The sequence below is a fragment of the Lepidochelys kempii genome, chromosome 21 (assembly GCF_965140285.1).
Source record: "Lepidochelys kempii isolate rLepKem1 chromosome 21, rLepKem1.hap1, whole genome shotgun sequence".
NCBI lineage: Eukaryota > Metazoa > Chordata > Testudines > Cheloniidae > Lepidochelys > Lepidochelys kempii.
This window is the reverse complement of record NC_136400.1, coordinates 15,956,704-15,975,796: the sequence shown is the minus strand read 5'-3', so window position 1 is coordinate 15,975,796 and position 19,093 is coordinate 15,956,704. Positions and strand designations below refer to the sequence as shown.

At 52.2% G+C, this 19,093-nt stretch overlaps 1 protein-coding gene across 1 annotated transcript in view; it reads right to left on the bottom strand.

Annotated features, from left to right (window-relative positions):
- Positions 1–17,606, bottom strand: part of TNNT2 (troponin T2, cardiac type) — a 29,578-nt gene extending 11,972 nt beyond the window's left edge. Inside the window, exons 1-14 of the mRNA XM_073320041.2 lie at positions 17,600–17,606; positions 16,148–16,158; positions 16,010–16,027; positions 15,515–15,539; positions 14,120–14,173; positions 12,195–12,224; positions 10,137–10,172; positions 9,076–9,097; positions 6,497–6,557; positions 6,070–6,186; positions 5,541–5,618; positions 4,601–4,711; positions 2,949–3,058; positions 2,008–2,098 (exon numbers count right to left, since the gene is read on the bottom strand). Coding sequence (XP_073176142.2) covers positions 2,008–2,098; positions 2,949–3,058; positions 4,601–4,711; positions 5,541–5,618; positions 6,070–6,186; positions 6,497–6,557; positions 9,076–9,097; positions 10,137–10,172; positions 12,195–12,224; positions 14,120–14,173; positions 15,515–15,539; positions 16,010–16,027; positions 16,148–16,158; positions 17,600–17,606 — 771 coding nt within the window. The remainder of the gene's footprint in view (positions 1–2,007; positions 2,099–2,948; positions 3,059–4,600; positions 4,712–5,540; positions 5,619–6,069; positions 6,187–6,496; positions 6,558–9,075; positions 9,098–10,136; positions 10,173–12,194; positions 12,225–14,119; positions 14,174–15,514; positions 15,540–16,009; positions 16,028–16,147; positions 16,159–17,599) is intronic.
- Between the last annotated feature and the right edge of the window lie 1,487 nt (positions 17,607–19,093).

Below are 19,093 nucleotides of genomic sequence, written 5' to 3'. Positions count from 1 at the left end.
AGCAGTTCTCTGGCCTTTTACTGGAGGTCCGACTAGATGATCAAAATGGTCCCCTCCAGCCTTGGAATTTATGAATCAATTAACATAATTAGGGCATGATTCTCGGTCCCTAGGCAACCACCAACTTCCCATCCACTGAATCATTAATCTTCAAAATGATGGCCAAAATGGGTCTGCCTTGCGCCGGGTGCACTGTCTGTTAGAAAATCCATCGCCTATAAGTTTTAGAAATTCTAATGGTTTTCTATTGGCTGCAGGAGACCATGAGTGAGTGTCTCTCAAACAGAAGTCCCCATAATACTACAATGTTTCCTTTCCACACATTACAGCCAGGTAATTAAGGAGTAACTGACTCGGTCATTTGGTGGTCTATAAAAGACCGCCCCCCACCAGTACCCAGTCCTGGGCTTTGTTTGCTAGCAGATTGATTCATAGGCATTCAAGATCCTGCACTTCTGAATTACCAATAGCTCTAAAACCAGGTAATGGGGTCTTTAATGTAGAGCACTCCCCGTTTCTTTCACCCCTCTGTCCCTTCACAAACAGGTTTCAAAAAAGGGTCACGCTTCAGGGCACGAGCTGATAAGGGTCAGGAGGAATCTCCCTCGAGGGGCAGGATGTTCGATTGCGACATTACTTGCACCTTTCTCTGTTGCAGCAGGTTCTGGCCACTGTTAGGAGACTGTACTAGATAGGGGAATGGGGGCTGATCTGGGCTGGCAATTCTTAGGTTCTCACTCATTCACCTTCCCATCTATCCATTTGTTACCTAGCCCCTAAGTAGACCTCCATCTTAATACATCCCACCTGGATCTATGGCTCACGGACACAGATCTCTGCTTGGGCTCTTCCCTATGCCAGCAGGACTGTCTGCTCCCTCTCAGCCAGCCAGCGTGTCAAGCACAAACCCAGGCAGGAAGCTGCGGCCGTGAGCTGGGTGGTACTTACTACTTGCTTAGCTCATCGCAGCGAGCAGTGAGCGTGACAATCTGGTGGAGTTAGAGAGAAGAGAACATTAAAAGGCAGACACAAGCAAGCACTCAGAGGGGAGGTTAACAGAGAGAGGGCCTGATGCTGTGACGGGCACTCATCTTCACCGCAAGTCATGGGCACTCGGGCTCAGACCCTCAAAGGGAGTTAGGCACCTAAATGTGTTTGAGGATCTGGGCCTAAGCACTTCACAGGACTGAACCCAGAGCAAAGGCGTATAGAAAAAAGATCTGGAGCTACAGGCTGCAGATGCCCTACTCGGGCTGCCATGGTTGGAAGCCACATTCAACCGAGGCTTCTTTGGGACAACTTCTCAACCATGAGCCAGAGCCAAATTTGGCGAGACACCAGCCATGCCCTGACAGGGTTTAGCACACAACCACAAAGACTTTGCTTGTGCTGAGGGAGGGTGTGGATGGTGAAACAATGTTAGTGAACCCTGGGTGTGGTGATGGATGCACTGGAAATGTGATAGATAGTTCAGCTATCCGTTCGCTGTGCTAGGAGAGAGCATAAAATAATCCAGCCATTAGGCGACTTGTGAGTGTACAGAACGGGAGGGCCTGACAGACAGCCAGGTGTTTGCTGCTTAGGGAGATTCCAGCTGGCTAGATGATCCACAGGTGTCCACGTCCAGCAGGCTGTTTTGCAGTGTTGATAGCTGGGAGTCTACAATGTTCACATGGCATTCACTAAAGCTCTGGGGCCACCACTTCAGCTGGCACAAACTGGTGTAACTCTGCTGGGGTCATTAGCACTTTGGTGATTTACACCAGCTCAGGGTCTGGCTCAACTCACCTGAGCGCACTGGCCTTGCACTTTTGGAGAGTTGGGTTCAAATCCAGGTTAGGGAATGGGACTGGGGATCTCATCACAACCTCCATCCTCAGGAGAATGAGGGAGCTTTCCTCAGGTTTCCCCGTGATACAGTTGGCAGGCTGGGTACAATAGACTCAGCCGGCTCCCCACAGCAGAGATGGGGCCACAGGGGGAAGCTGAGGTCAGAACAACCCTCACCTCGTATTTCTGCCGCTTGAACTTTTCCTGCAGCTCGAATTTCTCAGCCTCCAGGTCGTGGATGCTCTGCCACAGCTCCTTGGCCTTGTCCCTGGGGGGAAAGCCATGGGGAGCCAGTGAGGAGATGCAGGGGGGCACGGAAGGTTATCCATGTGATTCACCGAACCACACACAGTTCTGATCCCCACCAGCCTCCAGTCCCACTTGTGATGAGGTTCTTTAGGCTTTGCCCCCCAACAGGGTAGATACAGGGGACTGGAGCAATGCCTGAGTTCACGCCATGTCGGCACCTGCTGCCTACTGGTGCTTAGCCCACCTAGGACCATGCAGTGCCCTTGGTCCACGATGGGGACATAACACAGGCATAGGGTGTGTGATCACAGCTCCCCCAGCGGCCAGCCCCTGTGACTATACCAGCCTGCTACTTACTCACAGCCCTGGAGTTTCCCTCTTGGCTCCCATGCTGGGGGCTTGCGCTTCTGCTGCTCATGAGTTCCATCCCAGCCGGCAGCCACAGCTGCCATCCCCTTGGCCGCAGCGGGAGTAATGGGGATGGAGGGCTGAGGCAGCCCAGAGCTGCTGGGTCACAGATGATCTGCTGCTGCTTTCTCACTCCAGCGCGGCACACCCACTGCCTTTCGGCACTCCCCCCTGCATCTGCACGCCCGCATCGACGGCGTCCCACAGCTCAACCCGGCAGCCTGGCCACCGCAGTGCGTAGCGCTGCCCTCACAGTCTGGTACCGGAGGGGGGGCAGCTGGCCTCGCTTGGGGTGAAGGAAGAGGTGGGAGGGGGCAGGTTGATTTGCTGCCCCTCTGGGTTAGTGATGCAAAGGGTTCTGGGACTCAGGCTCCAGCCTGTGAGCTCGTCTCCAGCCTGGTAGGTTTGTGGGGAGTGGGGGGTGGGGGAGGGTACTGCCCCAGTCCCTCCCTTACGCTCACCTCAACTTGTCTTCGTTCAGGTGGTCGATATTCAGAGGCTTCCGCCGCTCGCTGAGGATCTTCTTCTTCTTCTCCCGCTCCGTTTGTTTCTTCCCACTTTTCTTCTCTGTCTGAAGACATCAGCTGGCCCGAGTCAGAGGGAATTTAATTCCCCCTCCTCTCCCTGCACTGAACTGGAGTGACCCCTACACCTCAATGGCATGGAGAGGTTCCAAAGGGGAAGCCCAGCGGAGCTGAGCGAGATGCCCACCCCGGCCAGCCTTTTCAGGAAGTCCACTTGCCATGAGGCTAGTCCAGTGGAGGGGGCACTAGGCTGAGACTCAGCAGACCTGGATTCTATTTCCAGCTCTGCCATTGACCTGCTGGGATATTCAAATAAGACACTTGACTGCTCTGTGACTCAGTTTCCCTTGCCTAACTTTTGTCTTATATAGTTAGCTTGTGAGCTCTTTAGGGCAGGGACTCTCTCTCACTGTGGGCGCACAGCACCTGATCTCAGCTGGGCCCCTAGGCGGAGCTGTAATACTTCCAAAAATGGTACTTCTCCCCAGAAGGGCATGGACAGCACCAAAACTACCAGCCACGGAACAAACAGCCTGGAAGACAGGCAGCCTGTCATGCCAGTAAAGTCTGCGCGGCAGAGTCCTGAGGGCTGAGTGCCCTGCACAGAGAAGGAAGCAAGAAGGCTGCCCTAGGTGACTGCCATGGTTCAGTCTAGTGGGTAGGGAGATCGGCTAAAGTCTGATGCTCTGGCGATGACCTTATCGCACAGGAAATAACACCTCCAAAGGATGCAGGAAGCTTCAGTGAGACTCACCCCTCTCCTGCAGCAGGAGAATCGGGCCCTGGAGTTTTCTGATTTAAGCACAATCTCCTCGCAAAAGCAAAGGAGGACAGAATAGTGGAACTGCACCAACGGCCCCTTCCTCCACAACCTCTGCCCTCGGTTCAGGCTTCTTCTCCCTCACCCCCTTAAGGGTCTTCCTTTCATGGGAATTTTCCCAGCATGCTCCCCTACAGCTGGCCCCTTTAACTGTGGGATGGAGCCCCCAACTACAGCCTTAAGACAGACATTTGCCTCTAGCTGCTGCAGGCTGCTCCTCCCGCGGCGCTAGCCAGCCTTTGGCTGCCTTAGTGTTGTTTCTTCCTAGCTCTTCACTCCCTCTGGGGCACCTGGCATTGGCCACTGTCAGAAGACAGGATATTGGGCTGGATGGACCTTTGGTCTGACCCCGTATGGCTGTTCTTATGTTCTCTGTGCCCTAAGGGTGGTCCATATGCACTCTCTGCGCCTAGAGTCGATCCACCACCCCTGCCACCAGCCACTCAGTTATGCCAGCTCCAAGGACTGAAGCAGCCTGATTGCAAAGGGACCTCTGGTTTTCAGGAACAGAATCAGGAGTGGGAGGAGCAGGCAGTTGTAAAGTTAGAATCGCCTCGGCCAGAGGCCAGCTTAGCACGGCCCAGGGTCATTGGGATGCCATGGGGACTTGGCATGCTGTAGAGAGAGATGCTGCCATGAGGGTCCCCAGTTGGCATCTGGCCCCCAGTAAACAGCAGAACGAACACACACGCTGAGTCCTGCTACTGGGTGGGGACTCTGGCTACCACCACCACAGCCAGTTCCCAAGCATCCCAAGCTGGAATCGTACCTTCTGCAGGTAGCCCCCAAAATGCAGCATGTTGGAGAAAGCCTTCTTCTTCCTGGCATCCTCTTCCGCCTTCTTCCTGGCCTCCTCTTCCTCTCTGCGGGCTCTCTCTTCCTGTCGGGGTAAAGCCAGAGCAAGAGGGGTCTCGAGGGAAGCCAGGGGAACTCACTGCTGCTGGAGAGACAGACTCAGCAGAGTGAGAGCCGCTGGGAACACACAGACAGCTACAGACCAGACCAAGGGCTACACAGTCACATGCCATGATAGCTGCTTATGTACCGATGGGCTTTGCTGTCCCTTGCAGGCACCTCCCCATGCAACAGAAGCAACCACCTGTAGGCTGCAGTGGCCAGTGTGCACCAGCCATGAATAACTCCCCCAAGTAGGGCTCAGGGCAGCAGTCACCAGTACTGGACATCAGCCTGGACACCAGGCTTTGTCACCATGTTAACGCAGTCACTTAACAACACTGCAAGTGGTGCAGGCCCCTGTCTGAGCCCCTCTGGAGCTGGGTGCTGGCTCTGGAGGAAGAACACCCTGTGATGAAGCAAACACCACTTCCTCCATTGCCTGGAGGTTCATTCAAGCTCTCCCCAGCAGAGCGCTAATCCATCCCAGCCCTGTATCGCTTGGGAGAGCTGTGAGCAGCCCAGCCCAAGGCTGCAGCTCAACCAAGGGGCCCTGGTGGAATATGTGGCCACCAGCTCCCTGGGCCAAGCAGGGCCTAGGAGTCTCAGTCCCAGGTGGGTCTGGAGCGTCCCTGCCGGCTGATCTAGAAGCTGCACTAAAGGGGAGTCCCCCACAGCTAGAAGGAAGGTCCCTGCAGTACGAGAAGGGGTAACAGCAGCTGCTCCCAGCTGGACGACAGGGGAGAAGGCTAGACCCGGCTCCATCGCTGGGGGTTTTGTTGGCCCTCTCCTGCTCCGGGAGGCGGGACACTCACAGCCATGCGGGCCTGGCGCTCCTTCTCCCGCTCGCTGCGGATCCGCTGCTGCTCCGCCCTCTCCGCTCGCCGATGCTCCTGCAGGGGAAGAGCAAGGCTTGGGCTTCGAGGCCGGGGACGACCCCCGCCCCCACATGAGGGACCCAGGGAGAGCTCTCTCTGGATCCCAAGTGACTAGGGGCCCAGCCCAAGGGGAAGCATTTGCTCTGTTGGTATGGTCAGGAGTGCCCGTTTCCCTGCCACGTGACCTCTGCTTCCTCCAGACATGGCTGGCCACCAGGATGATGGGTGGCGGGGCACCACATGACCTGGTATCAAATAATGAAAGATGGCACTTCCCAAGTCCTGGGTCCAGGCTCCTCAGTCTGGATCGGACCTTGGTCCCCTCTCTCTCCCCTGAGTCCGCATCTTGCTTTTCTAGGGCTTGACCCTGCTCCCCCATGTCTTCAGCAGGGACAGAACATGGCCCTTAACTTGGAGACTCGCGGGGGGGAGGAGTAATGGGACAATCTGGGACCTCCAGACGTACTATTCGGTCCTTGAGTGAGATCAGCTCCTCTTCCTCTTTCTTTCTGTTCTCGAAATGGGCATCGATCAGGCCCTGCAACTCATTCAGATCCTTCTCCATGCGCTTGCGGTGAATGTCCTGTATGGAACATGACCCTGAGCCAGCCATCGCTACTGCCCTCCCAGATCAATAGCCACTAGGGCACCGTGGGAGCCAGGGGCCATTTAAGGATGAGAGCAGGGGCTGGCAGGCATGGTACCAGGTCCCCTGGGTACATACCCAGAGGGGCTGGCAGACTTGGTACTGTCTGGGCATGCTGGGTACATGCCTGGAGGGACTAGGAGATGCTTGCATGAGTGAATTTAGTGCAGCCTGACAGCCCCGGTGACTGAAGCCCATGGCTTACCCACAGAGCAGGCCCACAGTCCATTGGGCACCCAATACTCACATCAAAGTCCACTTTCTCCCCATCTGGGATCTTGGGAGGCACCAAGTTTGGCATGAAGAGCCTGCAATCAGAAGCAGAAAGGAATTTCTCTCCATTCGGCTGGAAAACGGATTATGGCCTCATTTAACTCCAGGTAGGAGAAGCTTCTTCGTAGGTTAATTTAGTGTTCATACAGACCTGTTAGACAGCACACTGCTGTGAAAGGTGGCAGGAGAAAGTAGCGTGTGTGTGTGAATACAACTGTGAGAGTCAATCTACTATTAGGTTTCTATGAGCTTTAGGGGCCCAGAGGTATAACTGCGTAGATAATTGGGTTTATAGAGTTGTGTTGTCATTTTTTGGCATGTATAGACTGTAGGCCCCGTTCTACCATGGAAAGGGGATCGGGCCCTCACAGAGGCAAAAATACAATAAATAATTGTCCAAACTTTTTACCAATGAAACCCTGGCAAATAAGCTTGCAAAAGAAGTCATTCGCGCACACACCCAGCATACGTAAAGATGGGGGGAACAAGTCAGTTTTCAGCACAGGGCAATGTAATACTAACTTGAGACTGCCAGCCAGGGTGGAATAGTGGTTGGGGGGTTGTTTTTATAGTGAAGACACCTGTCCCGGGGCACCCCCCAGCTCCGTTTCACATGGATCACTACTGAACAGCTTTGGATCATGGCCAGTTCAAGCTAGCCTGGAGCAGTGAGCCTAGACATGACTGGCTTGGGGTCTCGTTGCTATTTCCCAGAGCTGTCCAGGCCCCAGTGTTTGTGAAAAACAGACAGAGTGTAAGGTGACAGCCCACTATGGATGAAATGCACAAGCACAAAGCACCGCCCCAATCTCATGTAAGTCCTGGTCTCAAGCAGTTCCTAGGCCTCCTGCTGGCCCTCTGCATGGGGTGCATTTCACCCCATCTGCAGTCTGGCATTTGCAGTGGCAGCTACCAGACAAGTCCCCTAGCCACCTGTGCCAGGAAAGCACCCCAAAGGTTTAGAAAATGGTCACACTTTCAAGCAAGGAACCAGAATTGAGCGATGTGGCAGCCAACCCCAAGCTGCTGACGGGTATCTACCCGGTGCTTTTCCCTTGATAGGCTTGAAAGTTTTATCAAAAAGACCAACAGAAGGTTTGGGGGAAGTGAGCCATCCAGCAGCTCTGGGGCAGACACTTCTGGGCCCAAGTTTCAATTACGGGAACCTTAATAGCGCCATTGAATGCAGCATTGGGGTGCTTAAGTATGTCAGTGAAACAGCCTCATCAGCCACAATAGACAGTACATAGAAATAATGGCAATGGCCCAGATCCTCCAAGACATTTAGGCACCTAACTGAAACCAATGAGAGTTAAGCACCCAAATACCTTGGAGGATCTGGGCCAAAGTGCTTATTGGAGTATCCAGATGCAAATGCCCTGCTGACAAAACGGTACCACCCACAGATCTCAAAGGAGAGGCAGTATCCTCAGCCCTATCCTACAGGTGGGTAAATTGAGGCGAGGGTTTGGGGAGGGACCTGTCCACACTAAATCAGTGGCCAGACTAAATATAGGACCCAGGCATCCTGGTTCCGTCCAGTCTCGTCTGCCGGGCCATCTGAAGGCATCTACTGGTAGAAGTAAGCCTGGGGTGCAGATTTTGATTCTCAATCCGGCTTCAAATTTGAAAAAGTTTTGCTTCAGGCTTATCACTCTTAAGAGCCCTGCTCAGCTGGAGAGATGATCATGGACTGAGCTCGCTGACTGGTATTGCTGATGCTTCCCTCCAAACCCCTTTTGTTCCTTTGAACCTCATTGAGACGAGGACATTGCTAGTCCAGCTCTTCCTTGTACCTGTCAGCAAAAGCAACGTGTGTGTCCACCCAGACCAGCTAGGTGCACAACCCGTCGTTAGGCAGCAGCCTTATTGCAGAGGCTTAGACAGCTGAGCCTACCTGGCGACACTCGGAAGGGTGGAACTGAGGAGTAGGGAGAGAGGAAGGAAGAGAAGGTTTAGCAGGGTGTATCCTTCCCGGGGCCTAGAGCACTCGGTGCTCCCTTGCTTTATCCATCTAACAGGGAACTGGGGCTCCCAGGGATTCATGAGAACGTTCCCATTCACCTGCAGGAGATTCCTCCACCTGAGCAGGTGGTTGTCTCAGGGAATGCTCGGATGGCTTCCAAGAAGGTCGCTTCAAGGAATGCACAGGGGGCTTTGCTGCACTGGAGAATGCACCACTAAGCTCCTATATCACAAGCCAGAGTGCGAGGTTCTGATTGTGCCAGTGAATGCACGAGCTGCTCCCGACTCACCAGCTCTGATCGCACTCTCCCTGTGCCACACTCCCCACCTCCCTCGCCCCCCTTGTTCTCCGTCGTCCCTTCCCCCCACTTGCTTTTCTGCTCTCTCTTTCTCCTCCCCCACCCTCTCCCTATTTCGCTTCCCTTCTCCTGTTCTGGGGCTGTTTAGCCCCGACTCCACCCCTTCCCCCTTCCCTTTGGTATTTACTGCACTGTATACAGCCCCTGCCCAGCCATACGGCAGAGCGATTCCGCACACACGCACAATCCAAACTTCCCATCCCCCTACACAAAATGCATTTCTACTTACTTGGGCTTTGGCTTTGACTCCCCTGCGGGTCCGTGGGAACCAAAGAGAAACACAGAGTTAATGGCACAGAGAGGTTCGCCTTTTCACTGCAATGTAAATATCAGTGATGGGCCGGGCACCCCCAGACTCCCTTTGCTCCATGTAGGGTGACCAGATGTCCTGATTGTATAGGGACAGTCAGGATTTTGGGGTCTTTTTCTTATATATGCTCCTATTACGCCTCACCCCCGTCCCAATTTTTCACATTTCCTGTCTGGTCACCCTAGCTCCATGCCATACTGCAGGTAAACCTACAGCCTGGAGTCAGGTATGGAGGAGCCAGGCAGTTCACTAGGGCTAGAGATGGGCCCAGACTGTCAAATCTGGCCAGATTTCAACCACCCCATCCACTTAAAGAGTATTTCAGCTCCCAGCAATTGGTCCAGTCTCCTTTCCTATTGCCTGTCCAGACAGCGCTAGCCGGCTGAGGAACTCCATTGCATAGGGTAGACCCTGTTTTTGCCCTGACACTGAGGTACATGCCCCACAACTGCTTCAGACATTCATAACGTGGCTGCCTGCGGGCTCCCCACCCCATGCAGGCAGGCAGGGGTTCCCCTAGTGGCTGGGAACAGGGGACACATTGCCCCAAGAAGCTGCCCAAACTGTTAGTGCAGGGGCGGGCAGTGTCCCCACCATACAGGCCCACCTCAGCCACAGCAAGCCAGCGGCGTGCCCGCACCAGCAGGGAACATAACAGCTCTCCTGGCTAGTATGTGGGTGCCCGGTACAGGGCATCTGGTCCAAAGCTCACACCCCTATTCAGCCCCACAGCCTAACAAAGTGAAGTCACCTGAATGGATGTGGCACCCTGTGCCCCAACTCCCCACGCCCCCTGGTCCTGCTGCTGTCTAGTGACGGGTGCTCATGCTCATCATGGGGCAGGGGAGAGGGCAGCGGGGTGGTCAGGAGGGTTTGCTGTCCGCTCCCCCCAGGAAGGGATGGGTGTATGTGAATCGGGACTCGTTCCTTCCCTCCAGCGCAACTCCCTGTGGGGCACAGGGAGAGGACAGGTACGTTACCTTCCCCAGACTCCTGCTCGTGCTCCCCCTCACCACCTGTGGGAGAGACAGAGCTTTAGCCCCCAACCACGCACCCGATCTGCGCCTGCATGGCCAATCGGTGCCACTGTACACGCCCTGCACTCCAGGAGGCAGCAGGGATGGGCTGGGGGTGAAGGGGACGCGGACTGAGCCTTTCCCCCACTTTATCCCCAGGTGGCATGTCCCACCAAGACCGGGCCATGGATTTTTAGTACCACCGTTCTGGGGACTTGAGACGCATGGGCCTCAGTTGAGCAAAACACATTGACCGAGTGACCACCAGGTGGCATCTTAGAATCATAGAATCATAGAAGATCAAGGTTGGAAGACACCTCAGGAGGTCATCTCGTCCAACCCCCTGCTCAAAGCAGGACCGATCCCCAACTAAATCATCCCAGCCAGGGCTTTGTCAAGCTGGGCCTTAAAAACCTCTAAGGAGGGAGATTCCACCACCTCCCTAGGTAACGCATTCCAGGGCTTCACCACCCTCCTGGTGAAATAATATTTCCTAATATCAAACCTAGACCTCCCCCTCTGCAACTTGAGACCATGGCTCCTTGTTCTATCATCCACCACCACTGAGAACAGCCGAGCTCCATCCTCTTTGGAACCACCTCTCAGGTAGTTGAAAGCAGCTATCAAATCCCCCCTCATTCTTCTCTTCTGCAGACTAAACAATCCCAGTTCCCTCAGCCTCTCCTCATAAGTCATGTGTTCCAGTTCCCTAATCATTTTTGTTGCCCTCTGCTGGACTCTTCGCAATTTTTCCACATCCTTTCTATAGTGGGGGCCCCAAAACTGGACGCAATGCTCCAGATGTGGCCTACCAGTACTGAACAGAGGGGAACGATCACGTCCCTCGATCTGCTGGCAATGCCCCTACTAATGCAGCCCAATGTGCCGTTTGTCTTCTTGGCAACAAGGGCACACTGTTGACTCCTATCCAGCTTCTCGTCCACTGTAACCCCTAGGTCCTTTTCTGCAGAACTGCTGCTTAGCCAGTCAGTCCCTAGTCTGTAGTGGTGCATGGGATTCTTCCTTCCTAAGTGCAGGACTCTGCACTTGTCCTTGTTAAACCTTGCCTAGCATCTCCTATCCTGCCAGCCCCAGCACTGGAAACCCTGTCATGGCAGGGTCAGTCTGGACACCTCCAGCTGCCTTGTGGGAAGTGGCAGGAAGGTGAAGGTCAGAGCTCCAACACAGACATCCACCAGTGGAGTGAGGACAGCTCCCCAACGTCGCCTTCTCATGGAGGGGGCAGACGCAGAGCCAGGTGAAGCACAACGGCTTGGCTTTGCGGCGGCACACGCAAACGCGTTCTTCAGGCCTAGCTCAGGCAGCCTGATGCTGCAAGGTGCTGAGCACCCTTATTGCCATTGATGTGCAGGAGTTGAGAGCTCTCTGCACGCTGTAGGGGGTATGCAGCAGTGTGCAGGGCTGGGCTGGTAAGGCCAGGTTTTAGGTGCTTTTGCAAATCCCACTAGGTGCCTCTTTGCATCATTAGGCACCTAAATACCTGTAAAAATCTGGCCTTTAGTCCTACATGGTGCTGAGCACCGGGCTGATACATGGTCCAAGGGGAAAACACAGCTGAAAACTGGCTTCAGGTGGAAACGTGAGCTCTATGGGGTTTCAATGGGAGACACCCCAGATTCCCTCCAAACCAAGCCCTAGCTCACTCAAAAGGCCTGAGAGTCCCAGACAAGCTTTTCCATTTACCCCACTGAGCTTAGACTCTGAAAGCAGAAGAACGTCCCCTTCTTACCACAGGGTGTGTGAAATTCTCCCCTGTGCAGCACAAGGCTAGATCACAGCAATCTCACATGGTGCGTGGGGGCCTCATGGGCCCTCTGCACTGGGCAGGCAGGGACAGCATCCCTCCTGGCGGCCAGCTTTTACACAGCAGGAGTCAGAAACCCCATTATTAGTAGCAGATGAGTTCAACGGAACAGGGGGGACCCAGGGCTCAGAACAAGTGGGATCAGGCCTGCACTGACCCGCATGTGAACAGACCCCTCTCCCCAGTCTTGCTCTTACCTTCTTTTTCTTTAGCTTCATCTTTGTGTTCTATTTTAAAAGCAGAAAGGACAATTCGATCAGAGACGGGTCATGGAGGCAGACACATTCATCCCCCATGAATGCCGTGGGGAATTCCTCGCATTCTTCACACAGGCTGGGTCTCCACCGCTGGCATTTTGGTATTGGATGATCACAGCTGAGACAGCTCTGGCCAATTTTTACACCATAAGGGGCAGATTCTGATATCAGTCACGCCCATGTCGCTTGGGAGTGGGTTCAATGAAACCTGCAGAGCCAGGCTGGATTTTCAGCAGTGTAACAGAGACCAGAATCTGGCTTTAAGCCTGTGTAATACCAACAGACCCCGGTCCCCAGCTGTCGGCAGGCGGGATCAAACCTGGGACATCTAGAACTTAATGCATGAGCCTCTACTGCATGAGCTAAAAGCCAACTGGCCCTTAGCTAAGGCTGTAGAGCAAAATCATTAATCTCTCTCTCTTTTTCCCCTCCCCCTCTCTCTCCTGCCCCTTGGTGCTACTCGATGGGACAGAACACCCCACCCAGGAGTAGGGTGATCAGATGTCCCATTTTTAAAGGGACAGTCCCATTTTGTGGACTTTTTCTTATATAGGCACCTACCTAGTACCCCCGACCTCCTGTTCTGTTTTTTCACAGTTGCTATCTGGTCACCCTACCCAGGAGGTGTGTGGGTTACACCTGGAAATTAACAGGCTGAGGAAAGATACAGACCTCTCCAACAGCAGAAGGATGCCAGCTCCTAGCTGTGTTATTTCTCTTTATTTACATGATTTTATTAATATTTCAGGGCTGATGGGGTGCTCTGTGCTGTACACCACACAGAAGATGGTAGTGAGTCTAAAGACAGGGGAACAGGGAGAGGGGAGAGTTACCCCCCGAGGGCTACTCTTGGATCCAGTCCCTGCAGAGCTACAGCTTCTCCGCTCCTGTGCAAGTTTGACCCACTGGTCAGTCTGTTATGAGCCCCCGTCCATGCTGAGCGAGGGAGGACAGGAGGCTGTTTATAGTCCCCAGCTAGGGAACCTGGCTCTTGAGCTCAGGCTGTACTGATTCAAGCTTTTTACTCTGGAGGGCCCTGGTTCAACCCCCAGCGTTAACAAAGATAGCGGCCGTCACACAAACCAATGGGCCTGGAGAGGGTCAGGAGTAATTGGAGCCCTGGCTCTGCCCACTACAGGCCAGTCTGCAGAGCCAGCTGGAGAGGAGGAGGAGGAGGAGGAGTTTGCTGCAGCTTGCAAAAGGGCTGACTCTGCATATTACCCCTCACCCCCATAGAAAAGGGCAGCTCAGGGAGGCATGGAGTCTCAGGGAGTGTCTTTGATGCACAGATTCTCCCGGGGTTCTTTGTGGAGCGGTGAAGTTGGGAATTGATGGGCAGGAGCATGACTTGGACATGAGGCCTGCAGAGGGGAGCAAGACCTCCTCTGTTTGGGTGGAGGTGTGGCTCCATTTTCCCTAGTGTGATGACTGGGGCAGTGGGGCTGGTGTAGTGGGGTATCCTGCTTACAGGCAAAATTCTCCTCTTGGATCTCAACTCCGATATCCTGCACATTCTAGACAAAGTTCTGCAAAACACCGACAACCCCATGGACAGAGCTCCTGGTGCCTTCATGTTGGGAGCCGAGAGCACTCGGCACCTGGCAGGATCAGCCCAGATCTATCTTTGGCACCAGCATACTGGGAACTGCACCCTGAGGGAGAGTGCCCCCTTTGCGGAGCTGGGAAGAGGCATGGGTCCCTTGTCCAGCTATAGCTTGAGTTAATGACATGATTTTAAGCATCCCTGAGTTTTTGCAGCTTAGCTGTGCAATCCAACCCAGAGATTAGGCAGCCCACTGAAATGCATGAGAAGGCCAGAGCAAGCTGGGCAGAGGGAGATGTCTCCTAGAGGTTCAACCACCTACCTTCTGCTGGTGTTTCCTCAGCCTCTTCTAGTTCTTCTACGTGCTCTTTGTGGTCTGTGGAACAACATGCAAGATGAGAGGAGCAACTCAGGCTGGCTGGCTGATAAAAGTACATGTTATAGTGAGCCAGCCACAGGGGTATCTGAGGGGGAAAGGCAGTGTGGCCACGGAATGGAGACAGGTAACGGTTCGGTTTGCATAAAATGGGAATTCACCTGAACCTTCACCCCAAACTCAACTGACCTTTATTATTGATGCTTTGAGGGGGGAATTCCCCCCTCATTTCCATGTGATTCTGCCCTGCCATGTTCCCAATATGACTAGAAGGGGAAGGGGCCAAATGCCATCAGAGGCTGCTCTCATGGTATCTCCAAGGGTCTGGCAGGGCCACATGGTGACATCCAGGTCAAGGTCCACCACTCTCCATGGCAACAAGGGATGCAACATGCTTAGTCCCAGTGCGGGGCAGGGATGGGGCGATTTTCATTGTTCTCCTGAACCACCTCCAGGCAACAGAAGTGGCCCTGGTGGGTGCCCGAGGGAACTGCCTTTAGTCATTCCCCCTCTTCTCCTATCACGCGCTCTATTAGTACCACTGGCACATCTGAGCGCCTCCTTCCACCAGAGGGAGCGTTGCTGCAAACAGAGTCCTCTGTGGAAGAGAGAGAGGAGAAGCTGGTAGGCAACTGGGGCTCTAAGGAGGGATTTAAAAGACTGGCACTGCCTGGAGGAGAGAGAGGAATATAAGGAAGGAACCAAACAATGGGTGAGTTTGGCAAATTGATGAAAGTTAGAAATGCAAGGATGCATCATGGATTCAGATGTGATCTTAGGGCAGAAACGGGGAGGAAGATACAACAAGCAACACCAAGAGGCAATGGGCAGAAGAAAGAGGTCACACTCCATTGCATAGATAGAGCATGTACGTATATACAACAAATCACAGACATTGCATATGCAGAATGTTGGCAAGCATTAGGGAAGGGAAAGAAGAAGAAGAAATGTTTTACTACCATCTTCCTCCTCTAGCCATTCTTCTTCTTCGTCAAGGTGGAAAGTGGCAACAGTGAAAGGAAGAAGCGGAAAAGGTTAGTCAGGTATCGTAAAGCTGTGGCATCTAGCTAGAGCGTCCGCTGGCATGTTATCGATCTCTACTTTCCCAGCTATGTCCTACAGCTTTCCTGGTGTTTATCCGGCTCTGCTATGCAGGTGTTGCCCAGGTGTTGTTAAAGCTGTCGAATATTAAGGCTTTTCTTCACCAATATCCAGCAGACATTACAAATATTCTCACTCACACACAGCAAAGAAGGCTGCAAAGCTGCTAGATGCATAAACTCCTCAGCTTCCAGTCCTTATACTGAAAACGCAGCAAGCCCAGGCTGAACTGTCACTCACACAAGTCAGTTGAGACTCTAGCTTCCTTTCAGTTATCACATCATCATCATCGCAGACAGGCCGGAGCTGCGAAAGTTTTCAATCCTGAATTCTCCCCGTGCTCAGATCTGAGGATTTAGTTGAGGCCCGTCTCCAATTATCCTCGCTACTAAAGCGAATGCCAAATAAACTCTTAGGGTGAAATTCACCCCTGTGCAGAGGACTGGAATGAGGTCTACATGCCTCTGAAGTTGCTCATTAACCCTGTGGGTTGCGTCAGTCCCCTGGACAAGGGTGAATTTCACCCTAACTGAACATCAGCTGAAGCAAAATTTGTTTTAAAATTGGAAGGAACATTCCCAGGACCTTTTTATACAGTATTTGCATGACTCTGCCCACCTGCAGCCATGCCATGCTAAACCATTCCAAGCAAAAAAGGAAACAAAGTATCTAAATAAACCAGTAGCAACCACCCCATGCCCTCTTGTCCCTCCCATACAACAGGGAAAAACCTACCTTCTTCAATATACTCCTCTGCAGGAAAGGGGAAGAGAAAGGGAGGGAGAGAGAACAAGCAGGTTATTGAGGTTATACTGATAGTCTTAGAGCCTCAGTCTGTCCTGATGTGCAGAAAGATGCTGCTCTTCCTCTTACCTTCCTGTTCCCTGCAAAGCCAAAGGAGAAACGGTTGGGTTAGAACATCGGTTGCACGTTTCTCCCAGTGGCTGGTCCCGGGAAGGGGGGAGGGATGGGGGCGGATCAGAACTTTCCAGCGAGTTGTATTTTCATTGAAAAATGCGGATTTGTCAAAACAAAACTGTTCTCAAAACAGCGTCCATTTCGACAAATCTCCCGACTCAGAAAAGAAGTTGGGGAAAAAGTGTTTTGTTTTGACATTCGCTAAAGGAAAATTTCTGGTTCAAAATAAATGTTCATTTAAAAATCTAAGCTAATTAGACTGGGGAAAAAAGGCCAAAAAAATGGGGGGGGGCTCAAAATCCTAACAAAATGGTTCAAAATTCAGACATTTTGACTGATCTGAATTTTTTGCAAAAAGAAAAGGAGGACTTGTGGCACCTTAGAGACTAACCAATTTATTTGAGCATAAGCTTTCGTGAGCTACAGCTCACTTCATCGGATGCATACTGTGGATCAATATCATACACATTGTAAGGAGAGTGATCACTTTAGATAAGCTATGACCAGCAAGAGAGTGGGGTGGGGGGAGAGAATACCTTTTGTAGTGACAAACACCCATTTTTTCATGGTCTGTGTGTATAAAAACATCTTCTGTACTTTCCACAGTATGCATCCGATGAAGTGAGCTGTAGCTCACGAAAGCTCATGCTCAAATAAATTGGTTAGTCTCTAAGGTGCCACAAGTACGCCTTTTCTTTTTGCGAATACAGACTAACACGGCTGCTACTCTGAAACCTGAATTTTTTGGTGTTTCTGACTCACGAACATTTGAGATTTTTTATTTTTCATCCGAATTCAGAATTGGGAAAGTTTTTAGACTCTCAAAAATATTTGCAGGATGGGAAAGCATGTTTCCAGTGCAGCTTTATGGGACAGGGGGAGTTCAGAGAGCCCTCCGTGGCCAGTTTACACTATGTTGTGTTATGCATTTCTACAGGCTGTGTTTTGTCTCCCCTCGTTACATGGCAGCAGAGATGCGACCGTGCTGGAAGGTTTTTGTCCCAGTTTTCCCGAAGTCTGGAAGTGTTTGGATCTCGGGGCTTGGGTCATCCCCACCAGTGGGGTCAGAGGGTTGGTAAAGAGAAACAAATTAATTTATATATAAACACTTAATCACAGTTCTCATTTATGGGAAGGAAGGATGGTTTTATGGCCTGCAATTCTGAGATCTACTGATGAAAAGTGCTGTCTAAGAACTAGCGGGCACTGTTGTTAGTACTAATAAAAACGTGAATCATTCCCACAGCTCCAGACAGGGCTGGGTAAGAATGAGAATGAATGACTCTCGATGGGACTTGATGCAGCTACACCAAAATTGCAATGGCAGCCACAGAGCAAGCTGCCTGCTTTACCCCTGCATGAAGAGGGCTGGCCGTAGGAGGGAAGATTTTAAATCACCACACTTACTCTTCATATTCTTCGATGATTTCTTCGACGTCTGACATTTTCAGTTAGCTAGCAGAAAAATAAAAATTAGAGAGAGTGTTAAAAGCTACAATAAAACCACAGCAGTGCACTCAGTCCTTCATTCTTAGACATATTGGAGCATGATTTCTGTGTCCATCTGGGATGAACTCTGTGCAGCCCCATGGCCCACAATTTCCCACATGGCCACTGATTCTGGGTGCCCACTTGAGACACGTTTGGACTGATTGTCAGCTGTGCTGAGCACCCTCTAAAAGCTGCACTCTCCACGTCTGAAAATCAGGCTGCGGAGGTGACATCCAGAAATCCAGGCACCCAAAATCAGGGGCCATGTCTGAAGATTCAGATGATTTGCAAGATATTTACAGCAACTCACCAACAGCCGGAGAAACCTAAATGATCTGCCCAAAGTATTTGTTTAGACTAGGAATTTTCATTTTGATTCACTTGGGTCTTACGTCACACTCCCATCACCTCCTCCCCTTTCCTCTGAGCAGCAGGCAGATGAGGGAGAGGAAGCCCTGCGTAAAAAGCTCATTGCATACAGATCCAGCCCCTCCTCAAATTCCCCACACCTGTGCATAGCTACCATGCTGATAGGTGCCTTAGAAAGGCATGGAGATGCTGAAGTATCGAGCTGGATTAGATGTCACGCAATGCAGCTCATTTGTGGGTGTGAATAAATCCCTGTGTCTCGCTGGCTTTTAGATTAAAACTCTTGTCATTTGGGATTTTTTTTGCTTTTCCACTCACACCGTGAGCTAGATGCTGAGCTGCAGTATAGTGGTGGGAGTGCACAATGGTTGCATTAAGCCACATCTTTCCTTCCCCAATCCTAGGGCCACCTGGGGCTGTTCTGGCTGCCAAGGATCCCTGGGGCACCACTTTCTCCCAGCCATGCCTTCTGAGCTGGTAGCTAGCAGCAGAATGGCTAAGGAGCCACCTGAAGATTCCCTCTATGTACCTGTTGCAGTTACACAGGGAGAATCCTTCCTTCTGTGGCCAGTGAAGCTGGATTTGAGGCAGCTTTGAATGACTCAGCTGCATTAAGACTCAGCAGGGCCATGACAGCCATATCACTTTTGTAGTGATAAAGCAAAAATGGCCACTTGTGTCCTGGCCGAAGTCCTAGGGAGATACTGGGGAGTCATTGCCACTTCTGAGCCAAAGGAAACCCTTTCCAGGACTCATCTTTTGTGGGCAGCCAGACCTTATTCCAACCAGCTGCATTTGTAAGTTCCCTGTTGCTGCAGTGTCGATGTGGCAGGGATGGTAAATTGGCCGAGAGGGAAGAGCTCGTTCCTGAGAGGATCTGTGCTTGTCACAAACAGGTAGGAACTTCCATAATTATCTCACAAAGAAAGGGGAAAATAACCACCCCAACGCTGAGCTGGAATCTAACAATGGCGTCTTGGCTGAGATAACCCTTCCTGAGGCCACTCCACTCCCCCGCCCCCCCATGGCTCAGCAACATAG